The sequence below is a fragment of the Plutella xylostella genome, chromosome Z (genome assembly GCF_932276165.1).
Source record: "Plutella xylostella chromosome Z, ilPluXylo3.1, whole genome shotgun sequence".
In the NCBI taxonomy this organism is placed as follows: Eukaryota; Metazoa; Arthropoda; class Insecta; order Lepidoptera; family Plutellidae; genus Plutella; species Plutella xylostella.
The window spans coordinates 13,484,939-13,502,727 of record NC_064012.1 but is presented as its reverse complement, the minus strand read 5'-3'; the positions used below and the strand labels follow the sequence as shown (position 1 = coordinate 13,502,727).

Sequence of the window (17,789 nt, the reverse complement as noted above, 5' to 3'; positions counted from 1 at the left end):
TTTGGAAGGTCATTCTAAATACCTGTCTGATAAAATTGCATTCTATGTAAATATTATTATTAAATAAGTGAATTTTATAGCTGCAATTAGTGAAATACAAACGTACAAGCAGGAATGTGGTCTCATTCAGTAATCCCCAACTAACCCATGTCTACCTATAAAAAAAATAAGCATCCTCTTTTTAATACGACATTTAGGTACTATAGGACATATAATTAAAACAACTGGGTAGTTTAATATTAATGTTTCACTATAATCTCGTGCTACTGCCAAAAGAGTTTCGTTAGAACTCAACTATCCATGATTATACCAACATGCCTTTATACAAGCTTCAACTGTACACAAACTCTCTTACAAATAATAATTAATTTATAACGTCTGTAAACTAAACAAAAGTTCTGCCCTTTTTCATTTATAAAATTTGGTAAGTCAAGTGACCGAACCAAAACCTAGTTTATAGACGTTGAATCAGTTGAAAAAAATCGTCCCACATCTTGAGTGATAGAATAGTAATAGGCCATTACAAGAATAAATCAAACTAGATACATGTGGCTCCCTGGATAAACGGCACAAACGCATTGGAATTTAATAAGAAATATACAACACGTCATGATCTACATAACAATATATAGAGCACTGTTGTAGTTTTATGATAGACTAGTAAATTGAGGTACCTGCAGGCGCTGCATGGTCTCTCTGAGGATGTCTCCATGCTAGGCCTACAACTGTGTTTGTGCGGTCAACCCAGGGACACACTGTGACCGTAACCCTAATAGAAATAAACCTCAGAACAATTATCACTTTTATTTCGTAAAAAGCACAAAAAATATGCTATTTCACGCAAGTATATAAATCAATCATTGCCAAGGAAACAAACTTGGAAAACCATTTAAGGAAAGCTGATGAAACGGTTTCCACTCATTTCACAATAAACAATATTTTCTGTTACATTTTAAACTGTTAATTTACCGCTAGTCCAGTTAAAATATTCGAGTGATCTCTCCCAACATTTTCAGATAATATCAATTGCATACACACATAACCAACTAGCACCACTAATAAGCATACACTCTTACAATTATTGTATGTAATTTAAGTAGGTACATATAAATTAGGTATATTAAAATAACAATTTTTCATTCTTTTTACGGGCTATTGTCGCCCATTTCTTGTGTATCTGACAGTATAAGATAAGATAGGATATTACATTCAATACACACAAACACAACACAATATTTCACATAGGTATAAATAAATCTAGCCGGAATAGCTAAATCAATAAATAGGTAGGTATGTATTTAATATTTAGATAAGCAAAGTAATTCAAAACACTAGAAAAATTGTTTGACAAGCTATCACTTGATTATCCAATATCCAGGGTAGAAAAGATCGATCTGGCAGCATGGATGTAGGTAGAATGAAGGTAGGTACTTATTTAAAACTTTTCCAAGTAGATAGGTACAGAAAAATAAATCTAATCTAGGTAGATATTACACTGTCGCATCTTCCTTTTCTACCATGTAGGTATTAACTATATGAAACAATATGATCTTTGGGACTTTAAAAAGGCACCCTACCCATAATGGTTATGACAGTGATGAGACGACGAAGGTACATACAGTACCTGCATCATCATAAGTAATAAGAAGGTAAGCATAGTAATTATCTAAGTTGAGAACATGGGTTCAAATATTATATTATTTAACACCATCTCAGTCCATTTTTAAATTCAAGTTTATAAAGTGTCTGATATCCATATACAGGTCTAGGTATAGATATTTGTATAGGGGCTGCAAAATGGTATTGCAATCGGAAAGAAACTTATTAAATGACTCTTGTCATTCTGAACCACAAAAAATCATTATTGAAATAAAATACAAAAACTGTGACCTTCTTTTGGCTTACAATACCATTTTAGTTTACACCATGTATACTTTAGAATATAACAGTTCAATGAAGCTGCAGATTTTTTACTGCCAAAGAACTAAACCTAAAATCTGTTTAAGAAGGAATGTTATAGATGAGATTATATTACTTATTTATTTTGAAATTTTACATAATGATAGTAGAGAGGTACTCCAGTGGTACTCATATATGCATAGCTATGTACTTCGAGAATAAAATGTACCAATCCTATTTTTCAAATAATAAAATATATAAATAAGTATACTTAATTGTATTAGTAGAACAATATTGGTGTCTGTGTTGGTGCAAGTGGGCAAGGTACATCAGTATGTACTTACTTTTCATGGGCACTTATAAAATTGCTTTTACATTTACGTCTAATATATTATGTATAATACTTAAAAACTGATATAAACGTGTTCACGTTACTAACATATTTGCGATTGAATTCAGGCACTAGTCTCACTGGTTATTTAAAACAAGTAGATACTTGCAATTGTTGCAAGTCATGACATAATAATTATTCACTAATATTACATGCTTGAAACATCATTGACACACAAACTATTTAAGCTGTTTTAATTTAACATTTAACTATACATACACCGTTTACAATAATCAAATAATCTGACAATATTTATCAACAAATACATTTTTTTTTATTGACGCGGTGTGAATGTGTGAAATAAGAGGTGTGTGTATGAAGGGATGATTAACTGATTTAAGTACAGTTTCTATCAAGTATCGCAACGAAGTGGCAGTTTTCTATGCTGGATCTAAGTCTAGTATCTTCTAAATTTGACGTGACGGGGTGAAGAATATAATATTCACGACTGATACCAAAGGGTTTATATTCAGTTTGGACGGAAATCTACGTTAAAATCGAAATTATGTATGACACAAAAATAAAATTATTCATTTAAGTTAGTGTAACTGATCCATTAAACTAGAATCCCCGATATTTTTACGTAATTTATGTTTAAAATTATAATTCTTACCATAATGTAAATCATGGCACAATAATGAAATATTTTAACTCAAGTTCTAAATGTTAAAAACTTACGTTATATTACTAACATTGTTTTTCAATAAGACACACTTACCTACTTCATTTAAGTATTGTGTGAAATGTGTAACTTTAATTATAATTTACAAATGACAAATATGTACTTAAACCGGAGTACATTACTAATATCCACAATCTGGATTCTACATAACAACAGACATCAATTATCTTGTAAACTATTTTCCTAAATAAGTTTCTATTAAAATTTTATCTCACTTTGCGATCAATATTATTGCTTTTTTGGAAATAAATGACTGTCAATAAACATAAATTTGTATGTACTGTATATAATTTCCTATAAAAAAATACTTTTGCCTACTATCAGTCTTGCATATTTAAATAAATGCAATATTCATCATTTTATACGAATTGAGAAAATACACAGATTTAATATGTTTATCAATATATTCGGTATGTTGATTATGATGTCCATATTGAATGTACTCAAAGAATGAATTATTCACCGATCCGAAACTAAATGAGGCTGAATAAGATAGACAGGACTAAAATAGTGGCATGTTCTAAGTATGTTTCTTCACCAACTAACACGAACACTGCAAGATTACTGAAACCTCGAGTTATAGAAAATCTTAACCTAGCAGTTTGACTGACTTTATTGCATATCTCACTGAATCAACAATTTTCAATAGCTACAAGTTTAAATATCTAGAATCGACAAACATTTTTTTCAATTTCCTTAGCATCACCCTTCCATATCGCCATTAAAATATTTGACATATTTTATCATTAAAGCATTATAAGATTTATAAGTGTAAGTATTAAGAACGATACAATAGCTATTTCTGTGTAGGTTACAGAAAATATACGTTATATACATATTTAGCACATAATGTAACTAGGACTATGTTTATACAAAAACGTTACTATCTATGGTTATTATTTCTTATTTATTACTAGAAAGTTAAATCATAACTTTTTCATAAATCTCTCGAGATTCTTATCTTAAAGCATTCATCAATTGATTTCAATATTCATACAATTTATTATTTTACATTACTTTATTAATGGGTTATATTTTTATGTAATGTTAAAAATATAAATTTTTGAGAGCCGTTTTACTGCATAGTGGGATTTATAGATGTCCCTTGTAAGAGCAGGACGGAACGGTTCATTAGAAATTAAAACAAAAGACAGCGTTATAAAAACAAATAATCATGATATCTGTAAATTACCCATTAAAATTGTAGCTTTAGTTAGCTTCCATCAAGACGAGGGCGATATTTGCTATTACAAATCATGCTCTATAGGCGGAACTGCTGAGTGTCATTTCAATGATTAACTGTAACCACTAAAGTACGCAATATCTTCTTTTGATATCACCTCTTTAAAATTAAAAACCAGCAAGTTAATAAACGGGCACGTAATTCACTTCGCATGCATACTTTTGAGACGTAACAGTGAGATTCAAGTAGATACATTTACTTCACGAAATCATACATTTCAAAAATCCAGCCATTCGTACCGTATTTTATAATATATTAAAAATGAAATATAAATCGTACCTCCACCATGAAAGTAATATATAAAAATAAATAACAAATACTGAGCAAATGACCTCGTAATTTTCATGTAAGTAATAAATATAAGTAGGTATGTAAAATAAAAAATATTGCTTATCACATTGCTTAAAATAAATCCCTCATGCACCGATTGTACTGAAATACTTTCGTAATTAATTAATAAATAATGCACATGGAATCGTGTTGAAAGGTAGTTCAAGAAATAATGCGTGGTAAACCTCACAAACCATATACTTAATAAGATCAGTTTTTCCTCAAAGACGGTAATTATTATATGAATCAGAGTGTAGCAGTAGATAACACATGTACATAATATATGTAAGTGCTTGTCGCTACATCCAATATACCAGACTGAAATGTTACATTAAACTATTTAAAACAAAAACACTGTTGGTGGGTATTATAAAAAATATAAAAAGGATTTTTAATTCTAATCATCGCTAATCGATTTAATCTCGATCACAAACTCACTCTGATTCCATTTCCCAATATTCTATGTAGCAGAGTGTACTCTATTCATTCTGCGCTGTCGATGTACTTAATATGTCGATGCATTGATAAATAATTATTTTTTTATATTTTTCTTTGTATTTTTACATAGTTGGGTAGGTTTACTACTAATATCTTTTATTGCTTATTTTATTTATTGGACTTTGTATTGCGGTCGAGATCAAAACGACAAATTAACCCCATTTCAATGTTCTAGCTAATCTAAACAAATAAAGTACACCTACGATCTATGGCCGTAATTTTTGTTTCACAAGACTTATACTTTCTAAAAACTAAATCAGATCTTCAATCAACAGATCATATTAAAAATATTCATTTTACAGTTTACTCTAATCAAAGCACGCTCAGTAACGAGCACGAACGCACCGTACTATGAAATAAATAACTTTACACATCAAATATAAACAAACACAGTAAAATATCTGATTTACGCCGCAGTGATATTGTCAACGACACCCCAGTTAGTTTCCTTACGGGGGAGTCGTTAACAACAAACGCCTTACATCCTACTCGCATAGCAACACCGCTCAGCCAACTTACTTCAGATCATAGACATCCTTATCCATATAATGTTGCGTGATGATCCTGCCAGAATCGACCACCGGAGTCAGGAGATCCTCACTCGGCACCTGGATACGAATCCTATTATCCGAAGACGTTCCATTTGTGAACAACCCGAGTGTCAGCTTGGAGTGTTCGTCAAACCTCTTGGAGGGGCTAATTGGATGCAGGCGGGAGGGGCTGGCGGCCAGCGGGTTGTATGTCACGTGGATGCGGACCACGTCGTCGGATAGAGGAGAGACGGACACTGGATGCGGGGAGACAGACGATGGATGCGGGGACGCGGAGTGTGGATGCGGCGTGGCCCGCGGCGTCGAGTGCGCGGTGGAGGGCGCACGTTGTATGCTCATCCCGCATATACCGGACCTAAAGAGAATGGACACGGTTAGTTGATGAAGTCACAAGGGTAGGGTAAGAAGAAGATGATAGTCACTCGTGTAGGAAGGAAGAGGTAGATTTTACCGAGAGTGTGTGTGACTGTGACTAACCTCGGAATATATATGACTCGTGAAGGGTATGATTGGAACAGCTGACAAACAAATCGGTAATATTCTTGTAAGACATATTTTTTACATTTATTTATCTATATCATTGTGTGTCAGCTTGTCTTTGGAAAATTATCTAGATAGTTGGAGCATTTTTGAACAACATCACAAGACTCACAAGTAAACATCTAAATATACTTGGAATAACCACATGCTAGTTTTGTGAGAAGACAGTTTGATCATACATAGACAAATAACGCTTCATAGTGGCGCCATGCGGTGCTGGAATGAGGGTATAATGGACCAATCAGCAGGCCTGAAAGCTCATGCATTGACCAATCAGCAGGCCTGAGAACTCATGCGTCGACCAATCAGGCCACAGGCAACTGAACCGCACAACCCCACTGAAGCGATCTAGCAAGGACTTTTTATAGAACGAGTTTATAATGTAGCTAATACACAAATGAAAAGGGAAGAACATAATTACTGAAGATGATTTGGTATAACTTTTATTTACCCGTAAAATGACGCCTGGGTATCCCAAAGATAACTAAAAATTATAATCATAATTGAATGTAAAGATTTTCAACATACATATTATAACACAAAATGCCTTCGGTACAAGAGGTCCAATAAATCCACCACTGAATCAATGGCTATTTTTAGATAAAGACCAATTATAGTGACATCAAAACAATTTTTACGTGACCAAATTAAATAAGATCATAGACTACGATTACTACGAAAGAATACGTACCCGTTGGAACCCGTATCGCCATCGCTCACGTTGCTGTGTGTGTCGAGAGAGTTGTCGGGCGCGTGCGATCTGAAAACACGACGCCATCTTGTTAATGCACTATGCCTATTAAATTCATCATCATCAGCCAATACTGGCCTTTAAAAGATATAACATGTAGGTCTTGTAGGTCGCTGTGTCGTGAGCCCAATAGGTTGTTAAGTTATTGCTTATTCATTATAATTGTGGTCTCTACACAGACGTGAGTGTGAGTTATTTATCTATCTTCTTGGTAGCCTAGACCTGGACGAGAAGGTGGTAAAAGGATTAGTAGCCGGTCACATTACTTGTTAATTGTTGACTTCCCAGGGTGCACTATACACACACAAAAATACAGTTAACACGTCACTTCTTTCATGCATATTATCTATGACAAAATGTATAATACCTGCCACTAGAGAAGACGCTGAGGTCAGCGGTGGAAGTGACGCTGGTGTCAGCCAATGAGCGTCGAGAGCCAAGGGCCGAGACCGAATCATCGCACCTCGCCGCGCCCGCCAACCCGCTATGCTCTGCGAATATACATAACTTCTATTGTCTATGGTGCAAGACTTAACACTGATAGATAAGCAATTGTTTTTTTTTCTTTGTGGCCAGTCATAAAAGTGTTATAATCGATTAGAACGGTTATAGTAATCGGCCATAAGTATCGAAATATAAATTATTAAGGTAAGTATACTTAAATTAAAAAGCATGCAATAGTAGTGGAATAGCTTACCTCGCTATTGGAATAGAAATTCACATTTTCAAGGCATACAAAACTGTGCACGCAAACTCAGGCAACAAGCATGCTTTTACAAATCTCTGCTCAAGATAAGTAAGTAAAATTATTTGTCTATTCTAGTCCTACGCCTATTTTAAAGTTGTACCAAATAAACATATCTACTGTTTCCTAAGTGAAATAAAATTTGCCAGTAATTATTCTATTTGAATCATTTATTACAAAGTATTTCTTAACATTTTTCATCACTGATCCGTTGATTATAACTAAGCCTAAGCTAGTCTAACTTTATTAAAATCTAGTAAAAAACTATTAATTCACTAATATCTTTTTTCTTCTACTTTTCAAAGGCTTTATCAGGTAGTTTCTGGGGTTCGGTGAAGAGACGCTGGACGCGAGGAAATTGACGGAACCGGAGGTATTTCTGAGAGGGACAGAGTGGGACACCCCCTCCGCTGCTAAAATCATTGCGAGCATTAATGAAACTGGTATACTGAAATGTCTATATGTATACGTCTATGAATCTTTAAGTTCTTGTAGATTAGGCGGATATGTGAGCTAAGTTTTAATAATGGAACGTTATTTTCAACCAGTTATCGAATTAATAATGTTACAATAGGGATCCAAGATAAAGCAGCGCTATTTAAGTTCTTCTAAATCTAAAATAATGTAGTGATTATCAAAGCGCTTTGATAGAATCTATGATTTATAAGCTCTATCTGTCTATTTCATACTTAAAACAGTAAATTAAAATATGTTTGTCTTTGTGACAGAGTATGAAAACGTTTGGGTGCATGTTCTAGCACTTCGCGCTTCGTTTAGTAAATGTGTTGAAAAAGGTAAAAGTGAAGCAGAATTTATAATTGAATCTAGCAGAGCATTTTAGATTAAAAATGTCGAATAGACTTCTACTAATATAAAGCAGTATAAATTGAGATATGATATTCAGAAGCATGATTATCTGTGATAAATAACGTAAGCTAGAATCGAACTATCTGCTTTAGTTTAATATGTTTCTGAATATCTGATCCCTAATTATTAGGAGACATACTACAGACAAGTACTAACTACTCGAAATGGACTAGTATCTAGTAACATCAACTGAGTAACATACCAGGACAAGTATTTCTAATTAAAATACTTCACACAACGACAGGCGGCAGTACTAAAAGAAATAAAATCACATAACTATCTAATTAGGAACATGTATATTTTAATTTCTTTCGTTTCAAACAATTTACACGATTTCTACACGATCATATTTAGTATACGTCATAAAAATCAATATCATTCTGGCGAATACAGGGTACTAGGGGCACCTATAAGGGAATATTCTAGCTAGCTCTTACCTAGTAACTTGCAAGAACTGATAGCTATTCAAAATAACACTTATTATAGTACTTATTGATTTTTACTAAATGAATTATATCGATAGTATCCGATGGGTTTATGAGACCAAACGACCCGATATCTCGAAATTAAAATGAGCAGAGATTTGTCAAGACACTTAAAGTTAACTATTAGCGGAATATGTGTATTTAAGCGAAAATTAACTTAATTATCGTGTGCATAAGCGCGATGTGATGTTAGATGTTATTAAATTAGTTGTAAGTTAATATTAAAGGGAGGTGGTTTATCCTAAGATCTGAGGAGCATAGGTTAAATCGAGACATGTATGTATGTATACATTAAATAATAAGACAAATATTAACATAATCTATACATATTATAATCGGAAAACAATGACACGGTCATCTTTTTCATACGAATGGCACCATTAGAGAAAATCTATATACCTACTCCTTGCTGGGTAAATCATTTTAAACCAACATTCCGTCTTAGAGTTTTATTACCATGATTCGAGATCATTGTCGAGACAAGCTGTGTTTATTATAGGCGGTATATCCCATATGTTTATCCGTACCTAATTAAAGCAATATAAAGTAATAGCTGTCTTAACAAATCTCCTCATATCTTAAGAAGTGTTTTAGATTTCTTTGGTTATTTACAACATAAACCCACCGCCATACCATGCCTGGAACGAATCATCACCTTATAAATATAATTTAAAATACGGGCCTCTTTCTTCTGTAAATAATATTTGTAAGCTATCTTAAAAATAAATAATTAAAAAGTGAGATTATTTAAAAACTAAAATAAATAAGAATCGATCAGAAGAATTAGGCCATATGGTAGGTCACCAAAACATCTCACCACCATAATTATCTCGTGTTTAGGATGGATCTCTCAAATAACTAAGAGTGTAGGCAGAATATTAACAGCATTGGGCGATGAGACTATATATGGGAGTTTCCTATGTGCAACAATCATTAAGGATTTCTTCTCAATTCTCTTAATAGTATATAAAAATACGAACAACTGGACAATTTACTGTACGTTCCAGCTATTGAAGCTGAAAGCCTCCACCGATGTAAATGATGATGGATGTAATGGGCACCCCCAGACAATAGAAAAGCAAAAACTAAAATATTAGGATGTACGAGTATTTATAAGTAAACTACAGTGATTCCAAATGAACTGTATGCAATTTTTTATGCTCATATTTTGTGTTCCCATTTAAAAACGAAAGTTAGCATAACATAAGTATGAATTCTAGCCGTGTGATTCGCTCAATTATTGTTGAACAGAAACAAAATATGTGCTTCGATAGACAATCATACATACTTCAAATATAAAACTAAATAATATGAAATTGGAATCAAATAATGGGATTTTCCTAGACATACGTCTATTTACAGTAACCATAATTACCTATACATAATGTATACTACAATGTGATTAGGCAGAGGCATTTTAGAATTGTAAAATTCATCAATAACTACTTCTTTAAATGCTTAACTGGGATTAATGTAACGACACCAAATAATTCATAACAAAATAAAATTACGAATCATTCACCTAGGTACTATGTGGGCTAGCACAACATTATGTATTGTGGCTGATCAAATCAGTATAATTTACATAATATTACAAAAAGGCTATTGTAATACGAAATGGGCTTATGTGCAACGCCAATTTTATAACCGAGCCCACAGCTGCAATAGGTTAATAACACATAACATTAGGTACCACCATATTTACATACATAATAAGAGTGGCAGTACATATGAAATATAATTAATTGTAGGTGGATGGTAATAAAATACAATATACTTCAAGGCAATATCTAGGCACAAACTTAAGCTTAATATTACACGATCGGTAATTTGTACTTCGTTTCGTATAACATCTGCATTTGGCTGTATTTTACTTTGACAGTAAAAAGTAGAGCAGAGGCCACACAAAACCATGCATTATTTGTACTTGAAATGACAAAATTATAAGGTATAGATCGGAAAACGATTTACAAATGCACTGTTTTATAAAATGGATAACTTCTAACGTGCAAAAACATTAATTTACTATTTTACATGGCAGGCAAGATATTTTATGTGTCAACAGTACTATATTAAAGTGACATAATACCACACAATTCAATCAGATTTAGGTAGCATACTGGGATGAGAAAGGTGACATTACACTTCCGGAATAATAAGGACCTCATTCCACAATTCCACATAAATAAGCAGTTCAACATGATGTATAAAAATATATAAATCGTAAATTTAAAATATTTCAACCTAACGTCACCTTTCTTTTAACTCTGCATTAAAAAATACAATGCAAAACTTCCAAATACACTACCTAAAAAAATGCATGGTATGATACAAAGCTCAAACAAAAAATCAAAGCTCAACTCAACCAACTTATGTGACAGATAAAAGTCCAATCAGTACTTTTGAGAAGAATGGCAAAATAATTTCAGCTAACACCAAGTCAATAAGTTGGTAGTTAGTAGTAATGTATGGCGTGTTATGGTAAAATGATAATAATTCTAAATTAAAGATGTGTTCAATATGGGTGTTAGTCTGTGCTATGGTAATGAATGTAAAGGTAAAGTAAATGGAGTCAAAGCTCTGGTAAAAAATATGGTAAATTAAAGATGAGGTGTCTAGTGTATATGCTACGTTTATGAAGATAAATTAAACATGAATGCGATTTATAGGAATCTATGCGATAATGATGCAAAATTAAATATGTAGGACTGTAGGTATCGGAATAGTGGAAGTGTATGCTACGGTAATGATGCAAAATTAAAGATGTGTCCAGGTGTGAGAGGTGTATGCTATGGTAATGATGCAAAATTAAAGATGTGTCCAGGTGTGAGAGGTCTATGCTATGGTAATGATGCAAAATTAAAGATGTGTCCAGGTGTGAGAGTCTAGGCTATCGGCGGAGGTGCTCCGCGACGTGGGCGGGCTATGGTCCCAGTTACCTGACACGGTGTCGCTCTGGGACACTCGCAGCTCCTGCAGCTCCAGGGCAGCCTTCTCTCTCCTGCAATAGAAAATAACATTCTTATTATGTTTGAGTATCCAAAATTAAATTATTATTTACTATCATTATCAGCAAGTAAACCCTCACTGCTGGACATGGGTTTCAAAAGCGTTCTGCCCTCGTTTTGCCATCCAATGGCAGCTACGTCTAAGGTCAGTTCAGCCAGCTCATAAGGCGATTCACACTATGATTGTCTTGTGGTTTCCACTTGAGAACTCATCTGATCTAACATTATTCTGTACTTGGAAGATATAACAGCCTAGCTTGAAGATTTTAATAGCTCAACATATGCAATATACCAAACAATTCCCCCACTCACCTCAAGATAACATTAGCCCGCGCCTGTTTCTCAGTCTCGCTGAACGTCTCCGCTCTCTGGCCAATCTTGCTCTTGTTGTCCGGTTCAACAAACACTCCGAGGGTCCTCTGAGGCAGTTCCTTGGACGGTGGTGGCCCGGGCGTGTCCAACCGGGCCCGCTTCAGCTCCTCCATACTTCGCTCCAGCGCCGATATGACGACGTCATCCGGGTAGCCGAAGTCTTTGTGCAACTTCACCTGCGAATGTGAAGGTCCATGGAAGGAAACTTTGGTAGACCGCCACCCACATGCTTTATGACTAGGTAAGATTTAGAGCTATAATTACGAATGCCAATTTGGAGCCGAGGAAGTATCTGTTATGGTTCCATTTCTGTTAAGTACCTAGAATATTTAAAATACCATGCATGTATGCCTAAAGGTTTCAACTTCTTACTGGGGAATTTTTCTAAAATATTTATTATAGAAATTGGATGCAGAAATTCTGATGACCCTTACCTGAATATAATTAACAATTAAATCCATATCATTCAGCTTCATAATTTGCTTCTTGTGCAGTTTGAGTATTGTGTAGGCCATGGCGGTGATGACGCGCTCCCCGTCCAGCAGATAGATGTCCCACACCCGCAGACACAGGCTGAAGGGCACGCGCTCCACGAAGCAGACAAAGAACCACTTGAGAGAATACAAGATGGCGTCTAAACCAAACTTATCGAAGTGCTGTTTGAGCTTTGGCATGAACTTGGTGAGTATTCGGTCATGATGCTCTAGAAAACGCGTGAGTTTCGGGAACCCCTCGATATACAGCCCGTGCATGGCGTATTTGCTGTTGCTTAGCAACGCGGCCAGCGCCCAGAAGGCGTCCTCTTCATCCATGTAGAGCAGCAACACCGCCGCCAGTCCCGCCATGCCCTGGCAATACCCCACCTCCGCGTTGTACATGGCATACGCGCAGAGAACGTGGAACAGCGAGCACTGCTTCTCCGAGTAGCGCGCGCGGTAGAACTGGTGTTCTCGGAACTGTCGGTTGACGTCGGAGTCTATTTGCCTCACGTCGGTGCTCCAGCGCCGGGCCAGGGTCAGCATCTCTCGGTACTTGCCCGAGTGGGCCGCCCGCAGCCGCGCCACGTCCAGCAGCTTGCCCCAAATCTTGATGCGCAGCGAGTTGGGGATGCCCTTGTAGATGCGGCGGTGCAGCTTCTCCTGCGTGGCTGGAGAGTCCCACGTGCCCAGCATCTTCACCCATTTCTTTTCTCTTTCCACTTCGATGTTGACCTTCTGCGGCGCCGTCTTCTGGGGCAGCCGCTCATCGTGGATGAACCCGTATCTGCAATGTAAGATTGTCATGTTTACATCTTTGTAATTATTAAACAGTTTCTGGCTTGGTTACAAGGGCAGGTCGACTTTCATTTCCAACCTTGATTAGTTAGAGACTGGCGATTTAAAGGCTGTTCAACCTTTGAAAGAAAATTTGGTTAATCTCATGCATGAAGAATACTTATTATAACGCCAGCAAAATAAATAATCATGTAAATGCTAGCTCATAAAGTAAATCGCTTTAGCATTAGGCAAGCCTAAAAATAGATTGTTATACAATTTTTCAGAGCTTATGATATGTGGGACGTTTTGAGTTTGATAGTTCTAGAGAGTGAAATCCTATCGACTTGAACCTATCGATTTGTATATACTATAGCCAAACCAGGAATATAAAAACCCTCGCCATATTGCGGAAAAGCAATAGAACTTTTTTCTTGCACTGGTATCACAAAGTGTCATAAACTCAAAATGTCATTTGTCTATTGCTGTCAAACAGTGGTGCTGTCAATGCGTAGTGTTTATTATAGCTTTTGAGAGTTTTTTGTGTTTCTAAATGCCGAAAACTATCCATAGCCGTGAAAGGAAACTAATTTACCACATACACAAGTATTTATCGGAGTAAAAGTCCGTGGGATTGGACTTTATTTCTCTTGATAACATAACTGATGCTATTGTCAAAATGACTTGTAGGTATATAGTGTAGTATGAGCAAATAAATTGGCAAATTTTTAAGCTATTACTGTAGTTTTTATTAACGACGTTACAATAATTGAAACAGAAATTGAAAAATTGATTATTAATCTTGGTGGCAGTGAAAGCGACTCATCAAGGGACGGCGAATCCGAGACATCTGAAATATATCATATGAATACCTACATATCAAATTGGTTGAATATTTAGGTTCTAATTTTGACTGATTATACCTACACATATTTTAGTTCTGCATGCAAACCTGTAAGAGGCTAAGATGTACTTTATTTCGAATTCCTGTGAGGATGGAAAATATTAAGCCACTTACTCTTGTCTTTTGAATGCTTAAAACCATTTCAGCAAATATGCCTTTAGGTCATTTTATCTATTTTGAAATTGCCGTTAATGAGTACCTACAAGGTAAATACCTACACAACTGTAATATAAATGTGGGTGTGCACGATGTTTTCCTTCACCTTTAGACTGTTAGTACACGTCATGTTACTTAAGTTCCAAAGAACCCATAGGATATATCATCTCACTGAGCTACTCACACTCTTTTCAAAATAAATCATAAATAATTACTTTTATAAATTTGAGCATGGCCAATTCACATTGGTATGCCTATACTTAGTGTAGCAGTCCTCAACGCGAATGTGGCGCTCTTAATACAGGGTTTTTATATTCCTGGTTTGGCTTTACATAGATTAATATAAAAATAAATTTATTGGTATTTTCGGAAAATACATTATAATTGCCGCTTTCAGTATATGCTACTACTGCTATTGCTCTCAGAATCTGATGTATCAGAGTCAACACCGACATTGATGATGATGAGTTCATCTTGCAAACAATCTATCTAGGCTTGGTTAGTAATTTGGGCCATTCTCTTTTATAAAAGTGTCAGTATCTCGAAAACTATCGAATTTTTACTAAGGTCATATTATGATATCCTGCCACTCCTGAGCTGGCCTATCAGCCCTTTAAGGGATAACGTTGACTTTTCGGACAACCTGTATAATACCTACAATGTTGTAAAAAATCAATTCATGCGTTAAATGGAAAATTTTAAAGTGTCACCCATGTCTTTTCCCCTGGAAAATGGTTTAGTTTTATCTTTAAATAGCTTATGTGTATAATTGGTAAAAAGAACTCTTTCTGGAATTTGTCCCAAAAGTTACAGTTTAATATAATTAAAGTTTTCCATGACGTCATGAAAAACTGAAACTTTCTAACATGATCTACCCATCCAAAATATAAAATAAATATAAATTGTCTGTGAAATAAATATTTTTTTTAAAGCAAACAAATATCACATTAACATATTATGCTAATGTTAAATGCTGCTTATTGTATATTAGAGCTTATCAAACAGTTAACAGGAAAAGGAAATACAATCCTATCACCATAATGTTCTGTGTAAGTGAGCCTTTGCAGTTAGATCTATTTAGATTAAACCAAATTATTGTACCTCACTTGAAACAACCTTACTACAGTTTCACAGCTGAAAACATCCATTTAAACAGAAGTTAAGAATGAAATGTGAAATGAAAAATTACACAAACACAACATACACTGTACACAAAGCTAAGATATGTAAGAAGTTTGGACGTAAAAAAGACTGACTGTAGTAAACTAGGTACTACCTCTTCAGAGCCTCAACAAAGAACATGTTTAAAAGGAGCAGCAAAACGCAACTGGGAACAGTGCCTCCAGCACGACAACTAACAAGCATTTCCTTGTGCACGGAAAAGGCATAAAATACATATTTCTAAGATGGGGTCTATTTTCTATTCTGTTAAACATGCCTACTCATTATTTGGACATGTCTATTGAGCTGTGTTAACTTGATTAATTATACATACATTTCAGTTCAGTAATCAATGCTTTGTTTTCTATTTGTTCACATGAAAATGCCACATAAATCTTTCATGAACACTTCAGGTGACATGTTAGTTTTATGGAGGTGTTGTGGATAGCATAAATTATGTTCTCCAAAGCAGAAAATATATGCAAATATGAATAAGGTGTAAGAAGTAAATGAAGGTAGTCTCCCATGTATTAATTATGAAAATACCAAAAAATATAAGTAACACAAGCCTATGTAACTAATAAGCTGAATAAGATTATTCAGTCTTACATTTACCACAAATATTAGAATGCGGAAACCAATGTTGACAAATATTTTATGCATATGAATCTTCCATAACTTTTTTTGTGGCAGTACATTTTATATACATTATGTACATTAAAAGATGTGTACACAAATAATATGTGTATACAATTAACACAAACAATCAAAAGGGTAGTTTGTATGGAGACTTGTATTCCTAATTATTTAGACAACATAAAATTAAAAAAATGTTAGCAACAGCTTCCCAATTTATGTAGAAAAATAAAGATAAGGTTAGAGGGCAGTTTTAGGTTGAGATAACATAATCAACTTTGGGTGGAAAAAGGGCTATATTAATAAAAAATACCACATGCATTACTTCCTTCGCAATGCTTCCAATAGTAAACACAAGCAGCAAAGCAGGGCAGCAATTTGACATTATTTTAAAAACAAGGTACAGAATACTAATCATGCATTTTATCTCTGATTCCAAGAAATTGTATCAATAGGTAGGTATCTGATTCATCAATAACATTTCAATAAACTAAGGTATATCTAAAAAAAATGTGATCAGATAATACATCAATACTCAAAATTGACTGCAGAGATCAATAAAGTAGGTTAAGTGAATGGTACAATAATTTAAATACCGGCCATACGACGAAATACTTGTTGTTGTGACCCACCTGTCAGTTTTGTGGTAATCCTCGAACTCAGGGTCCTCCCAGGGGTCTATCTGCCCCACCAGGTTGTCGCGGCCGCGCTCATATCTCTGGAAGATGCGCTCCCTCTCCTCGGTAGCCCTTGCCAACAGTGCTTCCTCATTCATAACACCGCCGTCCGCTGCCTCATCACTCGGATCGACCTACGGGCCGACCTACAAACAAAACCTGTCCCGATGCCACATCAATTCTCCACATACACGCATTACTTCACGCTCGAACTCTAACCCACATTTAATGCTAAATATCACTGAATATCACGACGTTATAACGTAGGTCATGTCGCAGACCGTATACGAGTTTTACAAGTGCATGTCGCATGCAGTGCCTAAATAATTGAATCCGCCCAGCTTAGACTTCTCCGTTGAAAGTAATTGACAACTTTATAATAATTAAGGACGTAAGTTTTTGCAGAAGGCCTTGATTTTAATAATTTCAATTAAATTCAAGTTCGGTTCGAGAAAAAGTAACAGAACAGGAACAGAGAGGAGAGGTACGCCCTCTTTTTTTCATCAATCAAATCAACGAAACATAAAAACACTAGTCTGTGATGGAACATAGAATGCAAAATTATTCCATATTCTAAGGCTGGAGGTCTCATAATAGTACCGAAGCCATATTATTATTCTGAGCCATAGACTGAGGCATC

General features: G+C 35.0%; 1 protein-coding gene across 7 annotated transcripts; it reads right to left on the bottom strand.

The window, feature by feature from the left end:
• Positions 1-229: 229 nt before the first annotated feature.
• LOC105388270 (USP6 N-terminal-like protein) lies at positions 230-17,642 on the bottom strand. Of its 7 annotated transcripts, none has more exons than XM_038122257.2 (8): positions 17,105-17,642; positions 12,797-13,625; positions 12,303-12,538; positions 11,922-11,983; positions 7,253-7,376; positions 6,826-6,894; positions 6,586-6,618; positions 230-5,949 (listed from the first exon to the last, which is right to left on the bottom strand). In XM_038122257.2, the coding sequence occupies exons 1-8, from the start codon at positions 17,245-17,247 to the stop codon at positions 5,559-5,561; spliced, it is 1,887 nt and encodes a 628-aa protein (XP_037978185.2). In that variant the 5' UTR covers positions 17,248-17,642; the 3' UTR covers positions 230-5,558. The 7 variants fall into 7 exon arrangements, with proteins under 7 accessions (XP_037978185.2, XP_037978186.2, XP_011557452.3 ...); XM_038122258.2 differs by having other exon boundaries at positions 12,303-12,532; XM_011559150.3 differs by lacking the exon at positions 6,586-6,618.
• Positions 17,643-17,789: the final 147 nt, after the last annotated feature.